Consider the following 15652-nt stretch of genomic DNA (forward strand, 5'->3'; position numbering starts at 1 on the left):
AACACACATGTTATTACATTGAGTGTGTATTTTCTGAAACGTCTTGGTTGGTGAACAACCATTGAGTTGTACGTACAATACTATAGCCACAAGGACTTCACTGTAACGTGTCTTTTCATAATTGCCATGAACCACTTTGGAAAAACCTGGTCACAATGATTCTGTCACAAACTGAAATTAGGGGGAACTGTTTGAATCTTAGCAACCAGGAAATGGTGGTGTGATTTCTGCATAGTGCATCTTTAAGTTTAGAAAATGTATTTAGTTTGACGTCATTACTGTTAATAAATGTTCCAATAAAAACATGTGGTCAGTTTTTATAAAATCTTTTGTCACTCAAATAAATGAGCATTGTTCAAACACATGATATAAACTTCAAGGTTTTAATGGACAAATTTAACCTAACAATCTAACCTAACAATCTAACCTAACAATTGAACCTAACAATTGAATCTAACAATCTAACCTAACAATTTAACCTAACAATCTAACCTAACAATTTAACCTAACAATCTAACCTAACAATTTAACCTAACAATATTCCTCTTGTCCATCTGGGTTAGGGCAGTGTGGTTGCGATTGCGTCTGTGGACCTATTGGGGTGGTAAGCAAGTTGGAGTGGGTCTAGGGTGTCAGGTAGGGTGGAGGTGATATGGTCCTTGACTAGTCTCTCAAAGCACTTGACGGAAGTGAGTGTTACGGGGCGGTAGTCGTTTAGCTCAGTTACCTTAGCTTTCTTGGGAACAGGAACAATGGTGGCCCTCTTGAAGGATGTGGGATCAACAGACCGGGATAGGGAGAGATTGGATATGTCTGTAAACTCACCAGCGAGACATATCTAGGATCAACTCCCGGTGCCGACAGAGATGGCCGCCTCGCTTCGCGTTCCTAGGGAACTATGCAGTATTTTTTTTTTTTTACGTGTTATTTCTTACATTGGTACCCCAGGTAATCTTAGGTTTCATTACATACAATGCATTATCGGGGGCAGACGACCCACCCTCCAGGACCCCTACAGCACCCGATGTCACAGGAAGGCCAAAATTATCATCATGGACATCAACCACCTGAGCCACTGCCTGTTCACCCCACTATCATCCAGGCGAGGTCAGAACAGGTGCATCAAAGCTGGGACCAAGAGACTGAAAAACAGCTTCTATCTCAAGGCCATTAGACTGTTAAACAGCCATCACTAGCACAGAGAGGCTGCTGCCTATAGGCATAGACTAGAAATCACTGGCCACTTTAAGGAATGGAACACTAGTCACTTTAATAATGTCTATATATCTGGCATTACTCATCTCATATGTATATACTTTATTCTATACTATTCTACTGTATCTCATTCACTTAATAATGCTTACATATCTATCATTACTCATCTCATATGTATATACTGTATTCTATACTATTCTACTGTATCTCATTCACTTAATAATGCTTACATATCTATCATTACTCATCTCATATGTATATACTGTATTCTATACTATTCTACTGTATCTCATTCACTTAATAATGCTTACATATCTATCATTACTCATCTCATATGTATATACTGTATTCTATACTATTCTACTGTATCTCATTCACTTAATAATGCTTACATATCTATCATTACTCATCTCATATGTATATACTGTATTCTATACTATTCTACTGTATCTCATTCACTTAATAATGCTTACATATCTATCATTACTCATCTCATATGTATGTATAGAAAAACAGTATCTTAGACTGTTCTGCTCGTACTTATGTACAGTTGAAGTCGGATGTTTACATACACTTAGGATGGAGTCATTAAAACACATTTTTTCAACCACTCCACCAATATTCTTGTTAACAAACTATAGTTTTGGCAAGTCGGTTAGGACATCTACTTTGTGCATGACACAAGTAATTTTTCCAACAACTGTTTACAGACAGATTATTTCAGTTATAATTCACTGTATAACAATTCCAGTGGGTCAGAAGTTTACATGCACTAAGTTGACTGTGCCTTTAAACAGCTTGGAAAATTCCAGAAAATGTCATGGCTCTAGAAGCTTCTGATAGGCTACTTGACATCATTTGAGTCAATTGGAGGTGTACCTGTGGATGTATTTCAAGGGCCTACCTTCAAACTCAGTGCCTCTTTGCTTGACATCATAGGAAAATCAAAAGAAATCAGCCAAGACCTCAGAAAAAAAAATTGTAGACCTCCACAAGTCTGGTTCATCCTTGGGAGCAATTTCCAAACGCCTGAAGGTACCACGTTCATCTGTACAAACAATAGTACGCAAGTATTAACACCATGGGACCACGCAGCCGTGTATGTAAAATGTTCTTTACATACAAGCTTACCCAATACCAAAATGATGGATCTTTCTTGTCTTATTTACAAATGCTTGCACACAGCATGCCAGATATGAAGACCTAATGTTCAGAACCTTAAATACAGTATAAAGCCTCTACTTCTGCAACAACAGCAGCTCAAAAGCTAGATTGAAACAGCGGATACGCATTTTTGAATGAACAGATCATTGAGAAATTGCTGATCGTAAGTTGTGTAAAATAGCCCAACCACAGCTGATTCCAGTCTCAATCGGAGACATAGTCAGGTGTTGAAGTTCTTTCAGTTACATGAACATACACAGTACAAAGAGGACTCTTTGGATTGATTTTGTTCAATGTGGATACAGAACAACACAGAGGAGCAGAGAGAGAAAAAATTATGTCTGGATAAGGGAGAGGAGTAGCTGGACCAGGGAGAGGAGTAGCTGGACCAAGGAGAGGAGTAGCTGGACCAGGGAGAGGAGTAGCTGGACCAGGGAGAGGAGTAGCTGGACCAGGGAGAGGAGTAGCTGGACCAGGGAGAGGAGTAGCTGGACCAGGGAGAGGAGTAGCTGGACCAGGGAGAGGAGTAGCTGGACCAGGACAAGGGGGAAGGAGAGGTAGTTGGACGAGGGAGAGGAGTAGCTGGACCAGGGAGAGGAGTAGCTGGGCCAGGGAGAGGAGTAGCTGGGCCAGGGAGAGGAGTAGCTGGGCCAGGGAGAGGCGTAGCTGGACCAGGGAGAGGAGTAGCTGGACCAGGACAAGGGAGAAGGAGAGGTAGAGGGAGAGGAGTAAGAATGCGTGGTGATATTCAAAGGAGAGTAAGAGCTGTTGTCACTGATGACATAAGAGAGACCAACATAGACCATGTGATAAACCATGGTCTATCACTGAGAGAGACTGGTGAGAGTCCAGTCTAATACCATGGTCTATCACTGAGAGAGACTGGTGAGAGTCCAGTCTAATACCATGGTCTACCACTGAGAGAGACTGGTGAAAGAGTCCAGTCTAATCTCAGATGGTCAACCGTGGCTTCCATTATCTGGAATTTTCAACAAACCAACAGGTAAGTAATGCATTTTGACAAGGGCTTCTTCTATCATTACTGTTGCTATGTCCCACTGTAACTGTAGGCCACCAGTCCCAATGCAAATACATATGTTGTATTTTTGTTCCTCTAAAGGACGCAACATCTTCCTCCCTCTGGGGGAGGAGGAAAGCTCTTCAGTGAAGACCAAGAGCCATTGTAGGATTGGTCTTTGCTGACAATGCAATAAAACTGAGAGAAATTCAGACCAGAATTGTAGAGGACAACCTGGAATTTCACAATGTGGAAAGCATCAGCCTGACTACCATTGGTTCAGACTCTGACCACAAGAGTTGGAATGAAACAGTTGTACACAGTTCCTTTTGAAAGGAGCAGTGAGCGGATCAAGGATCTCCGGCACGAATATGTCCAGGTATGATCTATCCAGTATGTCTTGTTCTATAGTGAGTTTTACACTATGCTACTCTACATGTAAACATGAGTTATAGTACGTACATGAGGACATTTCTTTCAGGGAATCATGGAGATGGAGGCTAATCTGACAACACAGCTCTTAGCTCCCTCAGTAGATGCCTACTGGAGAACTTATTTGTATTGCTTTTAATCTTTTTAATGAATTTATCTTATTAACACTTTGTTCTAGCTAGCTGTTTGTGTAGGTAGTTATCAAGTAAACCCCACATTAAATAATTTATGTAGACGAGGCAGGGTTTAACCTGCCCAAAACACGGAGGCAGGAAAAGGGCCACCGTTGATGTGTCAGGTCAGAGAGGAACAAATATCACAATGTGTGCTGCCATCTGGAGTGCTGGTTTGGTCCTGCACAAATGCCAGATTGGTCCCTACAACACTGAGCTCCTTCTTTTGGTTTTAGATGACCTCCACCAACAACTGGTGCCAGAAGCAGAAAGCGAACCGCTGGGAGGAAACATGAGGACATTGTGATTGCATGGGACAATGTAGCATTCCACCAATCACAAACTGGCCTGCAGCCCATCCAAGAATGGTTTGCCTTTTCCTCCCCCTTACTCACCTTTCCTCCCCCTACTCACCTTTCCTCCCCCCTACTCACCTTTCCTCCCCCCTACTCACCTTTCCTCCCCCCTACTCACCTACTCACCTTTCCTCCCCCCTACTCACCTTTCCTCCCCCCTACTCACCTTTCCTCCCCCTACTCAACTTTACTCCCCCTCTACTCACCTACTCACCTTTCCTCCCCCCTACTCACCTTTCCTCCCCCTACTCACCTACTCACCTTTCCTCCCCCCTACTCACCTACTCACCTTTCCTCCCCCTACTCACCTTTCCTCTCACCTTTCCTCCCCCCTACTCACCTTTCCTCCCCCCTACTCACCTTTCCTCCCCCCTACTCACCTACTCACCTTTCCTCCCCCCTACTCACCTTTCCTCCCCCCTACTCACCTACTCACCTTTCCTCCCCCTACTCACCTTTCCTCTCACCTTTCCTCCCCCCTACTCACCTACTAACCAAGAGTTTCTATCCAAGGTGCAGAGACGTCTCAGCTGAAGACTGCCAGGAGTGGATGAGGCAGGCCAAGCGTTTCTATCCAAGGTGCAGACACGTCTCAGCTGAAGACTCCCAGGAGTGGATGAGGCAGGCCAAGTGGTATATAACAAAGTATTGAGATAAAAAAAAGTACTTAGTCAGCCACCAATTGTGCAAGTTCTCCCACTTAAAAAGATGAGAGTGGCCTGTAATTTTCATCATAGGTACACTTCAACTTCAAATAAATTCATTAAAAATCCTTCAATGTGATTTTCTGGATTTTTTTCTCCTCATTTTGTCTGTCATAGTTGAAGTGTACATATGATGAAAATTACAGGCCTCTCATCTTTTTAAGTGGGAGAACTTGCACAATTGGTGGCTGACTAAATACTTTTTGCCCCACTGTATATCCTTGTAAGGCTATGTCTGAGTTGACAGATGGACTGTAGGACATTATTGAGGGGGAATGGTCTAAGGTCTACACCACTGGTCAGTAAAATACTGTACCAGTAGTTGTCTCTCTAACTTTAGACTGATTAAAAATACATTGCTTTGACAAAGACCGATTTGATGTCGAAATGCATCAGCAGAGGTGGGACCAAGTCATTATTATTCAGTCTCAAGTCACAAGGTTCGAGTGTTAAGTCAAGTCCAAGTAGAACGGGTTGAGTCAAGTCCCAAGTAGAACGGGTTGAGTCAAGTCCAAGTAGAACGGGTTGAGTCAAGTCCCAAGTAGAACGAGTTGAGTCAAGTCCCAAGTAGAACGGGTTGAGTCAAGTCCCAAGTAGAACGGGTTGAGTCAAGTCCCAAGTAGAACGGGTTGAGTCAAGTCCCAAGTAGAACGGGTTGAGTCAAGTCCCAAGTAGAACGGGTTGAGTCAAGTCCAAGTAGAACGGGTTGAGTCAAGTCCCAAGTAGAACGAGTTGAGTCAAGTCCCAAGTAGAACGGGTTGAGTCAAGTCCCAAGTAGAACGGGTTGAGTCAAGTCCCAAGTAGAACGGGTTGAGTCAAGTCCCAAGTAGAACGGGTTGAGTCAAGTCCCAAGTAGAACGGGTTGAGTCAAGTCCCAAGTAGAACGGGTTCAGTCAAGTCCCAAGTAGAACGGGTTGAGTCAAGTCCCAAGTAGAACGGGTCGAGTCAAGTCCCAAGTAGAACGGGTTGAGTCAAGTCCAAGTAGAATGGGTTGAGTCAAGTCCAAGTAGAACGGGTTGAGTCAAGTCCAAGTAGAACGGGTTGAGTCAAGTCCCAAGTAGAACGGGTTGAGTCAAGTCCCAAGTAGAACGGGTCGAGTCAAGTCCCAAGTAGAACGGGTCGAGTCAAGTCCCAAGTAGAACAGGTCGAGTCAAGTCCCAAGTAGAACGGGTCGAGTCAAGTCCCAAGTAGAACGGGTCGAGTCAAGTCCCAAGTAGAACGGGTTGAGTCAAGTCCCAAGTAGAACGGGTCGAGTCAAGTCCCAAGTAGAACGGGTTGAGTCAAGTCCAAGTCATGCATAATAAGAGCAAGTTGAGTAGAGTCACAAGTTTTGTGAAGTGTCTATACATGCAATGACTTGTTCTTTGTCTGTTTATTGAGACTACTATACTTTATTGAGGCTACCAGACTTTATTGAGGCTACCAGACTTTATTGAGGCTACCAGACTTTATTGAGGCTACCAGACATTATTGAGGCTACCAGACTTTATTGAGGCTACCAGACATTATTGAGGCTACCAGACATTATTGAGGCTACCAGACTTTATTGAGGCTACCAGACTTTATTGAGGCTACCAGACTTCATTGAGGCTACCAGACATGATTGAGGCTACCAGACTTTATTGAGGCTACCAGACTTTATTGAGGCTACCAGACATTATTGAGGCTACCAGACTTTATTGAGACTACCAGACTTTATTGAGGCTACCAGACTTTATTGAGGCTACCAGACTTTATTGAGGCTACCAGACTTTATTGAGGCTACCAGACTTTATTGAGGCTTTATTGAGGCTACCAGACTTTATTGAGGCTACCAGACTTTATTGAGGCTACCAGACATTATTGAGGCTACCAGACATTATTGAGGCTACCAGACTTTATTGAGGCTACCAGACATTATTGAGGCTACCAGACTTTTCTTTATTTTGTCTACATCACATTATGATTATACATTAATTCATTTGAACAACAAATTCGAAAATACAAGCTTCAAGACTAAATTATCAATTTCAAGAAATCTGTACATACCAAAAGACCAGTAAGCATATGCTGGTAATTGTTGGTTGATGCCCCATTGCTGGTGAGCTTGCAAAGTAAACCGTTAATATTATTTTGGAGATGCATATTTATTTATGGTAATCCTCTCTCTCTAAACTGTGATGTTTGCGCTGCACCCATCCTAAAACTGTACAGCAAATCAACAATCTTTTCGCTAGATAAGTGGTTCTCAAACTTTTTGACCCGCGACCCCAAAAAATAGTGGTTCAAGGCTTGCAAACCCCCGCACACGCGAACACACGCGAACACAATCGCTGCGCAAATGTAGCCTGTCATTACAGCTATAAATGGTGAACAGGCAGTTGACCCACTGTTCCTAGGCTGTCATTGAAAATAAGAATGTGTTCTTAACTGACTTGCCTAGTTAAATAAAGGTAAAATAAATCTCTCTCTGTCTAAGGATGGCAGAAAGGCTACGGCTACATCAGAAAAGCAGCCATATCTTGAGCATCTAGAGAGATGGAATTATAGCGGGCAGGTACTGTGTAGAGAGGCTCTGTCTGGACGTTGTTGTTGGGAGGGTGTCCTTTCGTCAGTTTCGTATAAAGACATAAGCAGATCAAGTGCAGACTCTGGATTTGTAGTCAATGATCAATCGTGGGGTTTAGATTACCGCTACTCAGGGTTAATAGCACAATAATGTAAAGACTTAGGCCCTCAGTCCTCCAGAGTTGGGGTGTACCTGGACTACAAGGCAGGAATTCTGTCCTTACAGCGTCTCTGACACAATGACCATCCTCCACTGAGTCCAGACCACATTCAATCAGCCTCTTTATCCTGGGCTTTGGTTTTACGATGAAACCATTGCTAAACTGTGTGATTTGGAGTAGAAGTCCAAGCACCCATAAGGAGGATATGTTGTTATTCTCTATTACTCTGTAGAGATCTATTACTCTGTAGAGATCTATTACTCTGTAGAGATCTATTTCTCTGTAGAGATCTATTACTCTGTAGAGACCTATTACTCTGTAGAGACCTATTACTCTGTAGAGACCTATTACTCTGTAGAGACCTATTACTCTGTAGAGATCTATTTCTCTGTAGAGATCTATTACTCTGTAGAGATCTATTACTCCGTAGAGATCTATTACTCCGTAGAGATCTATTACTCCGTAGAGATCTATTACTCCGTAGAGATCTATTTCTCTGTAGAGATCTATTACTCTGTAGAGATCTATTTCTCTGTAGAGATCTATTACTCTGTAGAGACCTATTACTCTGTAGAGATCTATTACTCTGTAGAGATCTATTTCTCTGTAGAGATCTATTACTCCGTAGAGATCTATTACTCCGTAGAGATCTATTACTCCGTAGAGATCTATTACTCTGTAGAGATCTATTTCTCTGTAGAGATCTATTACTCCGTAGAGATCTATTACTCCGTAGAGATCTATTACTCCGTAGAGATCTATTACTCTGTAGAGATCTATTTCTCTGTAGAGATCTATTACTCCGTAGAGATCTATTACTCCGTAGAGATCTATTACTCCGTAGAGATCTATTACTCTGTAGAGATCTATTTCTCTGTAGAGATCTATTACTCCGTAGAGATCTATTACTCCGTAGAGATCTATTACTCCGTAGAGATCTATTACTCTGTAGAGATCTATTACTCTGTAGGGATCTATTACCCTTGTAGAGATATTAAACTGTTTTTTTAAACTAATAAACAAAATGCTGAAAACATGAATTATCTTTGGTCTTCCTTTCTCATTTTCATTGACAATAAACCTTTGGCTAGTCTACATGCATGGACACCCACGGCCTGTTGAGATGTGATGACAAGACCATAGAATAGATAAGTGTATATAACCAAGTTACATTTGTTATCATTTTTCTATTCGTTCTATTTGTTTTTGAAACTCTACATTGTTGGGCAGGCACCATATGTAAGCACTTCACTGTTGTTTACATAGCATGTGACAAATTCAATTTGATTTGAGGTGCACTTGGCCACAAAAAAAACTGTTATGGCATGGGAAGCAGCATAAAGGGCTTTCTCCATTTTAAAGTTGTCAACAGATATACGTACTCCTTATGGGATTACAGCTCAGCAGGAGTGATCAGCCAATTATACTCCAGCACTGCAGGTGAAAGTAGGCCTAAATCACCAACTTTGGCTTTGTGCCTGTAGTAGACAGTTCACTCCAGTGTGCACCTTTTCAGTTTGTTGCTGCCAATAAACTCGGAAGAAATGTCAGTCTACTACTTTGAAATGGAGATGGCGCTAAAAGGCACTGCCCAAACAGAAGCGGTCAATGGCAAAGATAGGGGGTGTGCTCTCCCCCCAAAATAAATAAATACATACATGACCCCCCAAATATAATACTAATGCTACCTGGTATATTGTGTTAAATGCATGACCTCTATACGCTTAGTTTGCATCTTGAGTTCAAATTAAACTTGTATCTCGAACACACATCGACTATTGATGCATTGATTGTGCCTCCCGAGGAGACATCTAGGACACACGGTGGCGACGTTTCATCACTTTTGAAGGTGTAAAATCCTCGCACTTCAAGACCATCTGCAGACGGTAAAATAGTAAACCTGACTGTGGTTAAACCTTTAAGTATTCGTCTAAATTCAGTATATTATCCTGTTTTAATGTTTAGCCAGTGTCCTATGCCAACTACACACGTTCAGCCGGAATGTTACAATGAAACACAACAAGTCAATGCAGCCTACTACGACGTAGGACTATACAAGAGAATGGCAATTGATAAGTGGCAGTTGGTTAGGAGTAGCACGAAAGAGTGGATCTAGAAACTATTAGCAGCAGGACAGTGTGCCAGGTACCTCAAACGTGCCTCAGTTGCGTTTACACAGACAGCCCAATTCTGATTTAAAAAAATCTCACTAATTGGTATTCTGACCAATCAGATCAGCTCTGACAAATATCTGATGTGTTAAGATCTGATGTGATCGGACAGAAGACCAATTAGTGGGAAAATATATCAGAATTGGGCTGCCTGTGTAAACGCAGCCTTATTTTCCTTCGTTGCCAATAATCCATCCGAGACATGATGCCTATTGACCACCGGAGGGAGCCGCAGTTGCATTTCAACTTTACTCCGTCACCAACCTTAGATGATTGAATCAACAATTTTACAGAGGAAAGACCGTGGTGGGTGAGTAGAGTACAGCCTACCTCCGCACAAGCGTTATCAACCCGTGTAGCCTATCATCAGCACCCACAAAACCAACGTGTATTAAACGGCAGCAGGTAGCCTAATGGTTCAGAGCGTAGGGCCAGTAACTGAAAGGTAAGTTTGTTCGAATCCCCAAGCCTACTATTTGATTTTTTCTTTACATACCCTTGAGCAAGGCACTTAACCCCAATCACTCTGGTTAAAAGCGTCTGCAAAATTACTGAAATGCAAATGTAGCTTAATTGAATTTGACTTTTATCCATTCTAGTAGCCTAGAGTGAAGTGTTTTGGTGGCTAGTTTATTGTGAAATGTATCTGATTTAAAAAAAAATATATATATATATATAGAAATATTGGTGAACATTGAGTTGACAATGCATTCTGATTCATTAGATGCAATTTTTTTGTTCAATGGTTTAGGCCTTTACTCAAACGAGCGACTCAAATCATATGTATTCATCTTACTAATATACCTAATATGTTATGATACTGTTAGGCTAAGAAATATATGCTTATTTTTATCGGTCTTGTGCACTGGGCCCTTTAGATTTGTGGTTTGGAAGTCGGTGAAGGAATTAGATTAAACCTATTTAAACATACATCCATCTCTGATGTGAACACTTTGAGGGATAGTGGGGGGTGAACAATATCCATGTCTCAGGTGTGTCAGTCAGTCACAGAGAAGAGGAAAACAAACGGCTTTACATGTTTTTCTTGTTGTCTGTATATAGGCTATAAAATAACTCAGCCCAATAAGGTCGAAAAAGTGTCACGTATAGTGACAGGCAAAATGTGCTAAATTTAACCGGGAAAATGTCGGCCTCTTTTAATCGTCCACGTTCTTCGTTTTTTAAATGTGTATTATTTGCCTAAACCATCATTCATGAAATTACTGATCAGAGTTTTTCTCTCTCGCTCTGCAAAATAGTCATAGCCTATTTCAGACTATTTATTTATCGCCGATAAAAAGCAGACCCAGAGAGAAAGGCAAAGACGACGAATCTGGTAACAATTATGCCACTTTGTTATTTCGAGCTAATTATTGCTGTCACTGTTTATCTCAGCGCTTCTTGTGGCGTTAGCATAAACAGTTACATTTCAATTGGAACCGTGAATGTGTTTTGTTTCATACCATATGGGTTTCATAAATGAGGTGAAACAATTGTATACAAACTAAGTGGGAAGAGGCAGGATAGTATTTGCTTTGTGAAACAACTTTGTATGTCTGCCGCATTTCTCCACCACATGAAAGCAGAGTTTGGTCCTGAGACCAAAACTGCAATCCAATTTTCTCACCAACAAAAAAAATACAGTATCTTCAACACCATGTCTTGATATTAGCCCTGCTTATCGCATTTTCTGAACTCATCTCACGACTGTAACCTTGATATATGGGCCCATCACATAGCCTTGCATTGATACAGCCTGAAATGCAGTAACACATTTGAAAGGCACGAGCTTTCGCTTGCATGATAAGGGATCTTCTGACAGTCAGCATCAGTTTGTTTAAATAAAACATGTATTGCATGATTTGGACGCATGCACATAGGTCTACTCATATGGATATATATCATTTCTAAATGAAACACACAGTTAGGCTAAATGTTGTTCTGTATTCCTATATTGCAGTTGGATATATTAAAGTGTGTAAAACGATGTAAACTTCCACTTATCTGAAGTGCGGACATCTGTACAAAGTCTTACAGTGGTGTTAGAATGTTTCTACATACGTGAACCTTGGGTTGACATGTATAGTTTTATACTTTTCACTAGCCTAGCTAAGCCTACATTAATCGTTTAAGACAGAAATTCCGGTGTGCTCAAACGCGTCTCTTCTCCCCTCTCCACTGCGGCCAAACAATGAGAGACTAAAACTAGATATATTGAAAAACGTTTTTTAAAATATATATTTTCCCCATAATAAGAAACGCATCAAGACCAGCGCTTTAACCAAAACTGATTCAGACATCTCTCACCGGGGGTTACACAGTCAGACACGTTTTCAAGACATATCGGAACTCATCCGAATTTAATCTCTGTACGCTTCACTTCATGCAAACAATGTTTCGATATGGAGTTATCTTTGGCAACATTCTCCGAAAGCTCCTTTAAAGTGATCTCTGGCTTTGGCTGCGAGAGTGCGACTGTTGTGCGGTGGAGGTAAGGGAAGGGGCGGCCTTAAATACATCGCCTAATGAGGCGAGCCGTGGTTGGGCGTATCTGACACTGGGCTCGTCTTTGTTTGGGGGCAGCCCGCCTCTTACAGTCACTCCCTCTTCCCTCTGCTGGGGCTAGTGTGCTTGTGTTTAGTTCTCAGAGATAGTCAAATAGGATTCCTTTGGGAAGGGACACAAATCACTCCCATTTTAACAAGAGGAACAACACGGGATCTGCCTACACAAGTGTCCTCCTCTTCTTGATTTCTTATTCATTTCCATTTGACAGAGATCATTGGAAAAAAGGAAACAAAGAGAGAGTAAAGGAAGAAAAAACTTGTCAGGGGATGAAGACATTTGATCGAGAACAATCTGAAAGCTCTAGTTGATCCCACTGACACCAGCGCTCGCTCATAGAGCAAGTATCCCCAATACAGGAGCGACATCGTCAAAAACCTCGAGCGAGATTTTGTTCATTTGCGCCGTCTTGCGTTTCGCTCGTTTGTCTTTTGATCTCCGTTTGAAGTGATTCTGTCTATGAGGCACCTGCATTTCGATACCTCGCCTTTGGACTCTTTTCGTATTTTTCTCTTGGTTTGAAGTAAACAGACAGACACACTGTCACTGGCATCAACGCGGACCCAGCACCATCCCACGCCCACGCCCGCCTTTTACCTGTGATTAGAGAAAACTGATTTTGGGACACTCGGTAAACAGAGAGAGAGAGGGAGCGCGATTTTGTAATGTTTGGGATTCAGGAGAGCATCCAGAGGAGTGGGAGTAGTTTGAAAGAGGAACCCATCGGGTCTGGGATGAACGCAGTTCGGACATGGATGCAGGGAGCCGGGGTGTTGGATGCGAACACGGCCGCTCAAAGGTAAGAAGCCGGAGACAGGCTCTTCCTCCCGGCGCGAAGGCTCCACAAGCGCACGGATGGTCCATAGTCCACACTGTTTTGGGAAACTATATTTTCAATGGACCAAATATTTTTTTGTCGCTACACTTGCAGTTTAGCGTACATGCTTTTTGCTCGAAGAATTGTTTTAAGTTTTCTTTGCCGCGGCAATGATGCTCCCCTCACCAGTGGGTGTTTAGCATGTAGCCTTATGGATGACTTCTATACTCTACTGTTATTTGGACATAGACAGAACAGTTAAAATAGGAGTCATAATAGTTATAATATAATAACTATAATATCATGATAATAAAAACATGTTAATTAAATTGGCCATGGAAATATGTTTCTTATATAGGCTTGCGTAGGCCTATCAATGCCACGAGCCTGGAGTATTGACAGGAATATCAACTCAACATCATCATTAAAAGAGCCCACTTCTAAACATGAATTTTTCCAAATTAGGCTATTTTGTCGCACGGTTTAAAATTAGGCAAGTATCAAAAGATTCGCTTCGCAAACATGAACAGGACTTACACAAGTTTTACTCTTTAAGAGGCTAAGAACTTATTTCAAACGTTTAAGTCTGGTGATGCTCTAACAACGACTACCCCTTGCATGTCTATCCACAGTGGAGTGGGTCTTGCCCGGGCTCATTTTGAGAAGCAACCGCCATCAAATCTTCGGAAATCCAACTTCTTTCACTTCGTTTTGGCTCTATATGACAGACAAGGACAGCCAGTGGAAATCGAAAGGACGTCTTTCCTCGGTTTTGTCGAGAAGGAAAAGGTGAGTGATTTAATATATATATATATATATATATATATATATATATATATATATGGACTTATTATGTGTCAAAATGTGGATGTGGGACAATTTAGTGTGTGTACAGAAGCTGCTAAATATATATATTTAGCAGCTTCTGTACACACACTAAATTGTCCCACAGCCTAGCTGTATCAGACTAATCTAGTTTGAAATGAAAAACCATTCAACCGGTGTATAGACCTGTTTATTTGTTTTGGGAAGCTTTACAAATATTTCCACATGTTCATGGCAATGAGGCTACATGCTCGTAATAGCCTAATAGTAATAAAAGCGTTTCCAAATGATAATGGACCTAATTATACTAATACTATACAGAATAATACTACTAATAAAATATTCGTAGAATAATATTTGTAGAATAATATTTTGTCTTTTGAAGTTAATACGGTATAGCCTTATTGTCGTTGTATCTCGAAATATTGTTTATAATAATATCAAATATTTTACATAATACAATTAAAATCTATGTGTTTATCTCATTACAAAATATCAAGATTTAGCCTACTGTTATGGAAATATATTGGGCAATGATTTTGTGCATTTCAGTACATAAAACATCGGCTTAATAACATGACACAACCGCTTGTTCCATAAATTCTCCTAATTTCCAATAAACTAGTTTCCATGTATTTGTATGGTAGCACTACATTACGTAGCATAATTACTGCAGTGTCTTTTTGAGAAGTTTCTCACCTTCAGCCATGCAAACAGAGGTTCATTTCTATGCAGTTCTCTATAGCCTACAGTTCAATAAGTGGCTGTTGAACGATACAAAATGTACGTGTACAATAATTATGCTACATTTCGCCAATCCCAGATTATTATCGAGTTGATAATCAATACACTAGTTTATTTCTGAGAGCTCACTCTAATTTGAACACATGCGCACAAATATACATTTTTATCAAATTGATTTGAACTCCACTTTAAATCTGCTAATTTACAGGAATCCACTGGAGAGAAGACTAACAACGGGATACATTATAGACTGCAACTTCTCTACAGTAATGGTAAGTGTACAACATTGGTCAACTCTCCAGTCGACAATGTTGTGCTTATGTTCTTAGTCGCAGGAAACGGATACGTATGACCACAAACATGATTTGCATTACATTCTACAGAAATAACAGCACCAGGTGTCGTTTAGTTGAGCATTTTCACTAAAGTCATATTTAAGTTAATTTAAGATCAAGTAATTGTTACATATAAACAGACAAATCAAACGTTTAATTTTGGATTTAAAATAATAAATATGTAATCATCAGTTAGACATCTGCTATAGAAATAGGTAGTCTATACTGTGAGTGAAAGAAAATCAACGTTTTTTATATCAGTAATAATAGCCTGGTGTAGAAACAATACAATATTTACGGCTTTCTGAATCTCATGACCTGAATTGTCTGTTCATAATTAACAATTATCATAGCTAAATATTTTCCGCATACAAGCAGTCCAACCTGCGAGCACGTGTCGTGTACCTTGATCACAATGGCCTTGG

The 15652-nt window shown here is 40.9% G+C and overlaps 1 protein-coding gene across 4 annotated transcripts in view; it reads left to right on the plus strand.

The window, feature by feature from the left end:
• The first annotated feature begins 12558 nt into the window (after window positions 1–12558).
• The window catches only part of LOC118390676 (transcription factor COE1-A-like), a 362338-nt gene continuing 359244 nt past the window's right edge, over window positions 12559–15652 (plus strand). For all 4 annotated transcript variants that reach the window (XM_052529445.1, XM_052529447.1, XM_052529446.1 and 1 more), the window contains exons 1-3: window positions 12559–13305; window positions 13956–14112; window positions 15101–15164. In XM_052529445.1, the coding sequence (XP_052385405.1) occupies window positions 13172–13305; window positions 13956–14112; window positions 15101–15164 (355 nt within the window). In that variant the 5' untranslated portion in view covers window positions 12559–13171. The remainder of the gene's footprint in view (window positions 13306–13955; window positions 14113–15100; window positions 15165–15652) is intronic.

This window comes from Oncorhynchus keta, chromosome 11 (genome assembly GCF_023373465.1).
Source record: "Oncorhynchus keta strain PuntledgeMale-10-30-2019 chromosome 11, Oket_V2, whole genome shotgun sequence".
Taxonomy (NCBI): domain Eukaryota; kingdom Metazoa; phylum Chordata; class Actinopteri; order Salmoniformes; family Salmonidae; genus Oncorhynchus; species Oncorhynchus keta.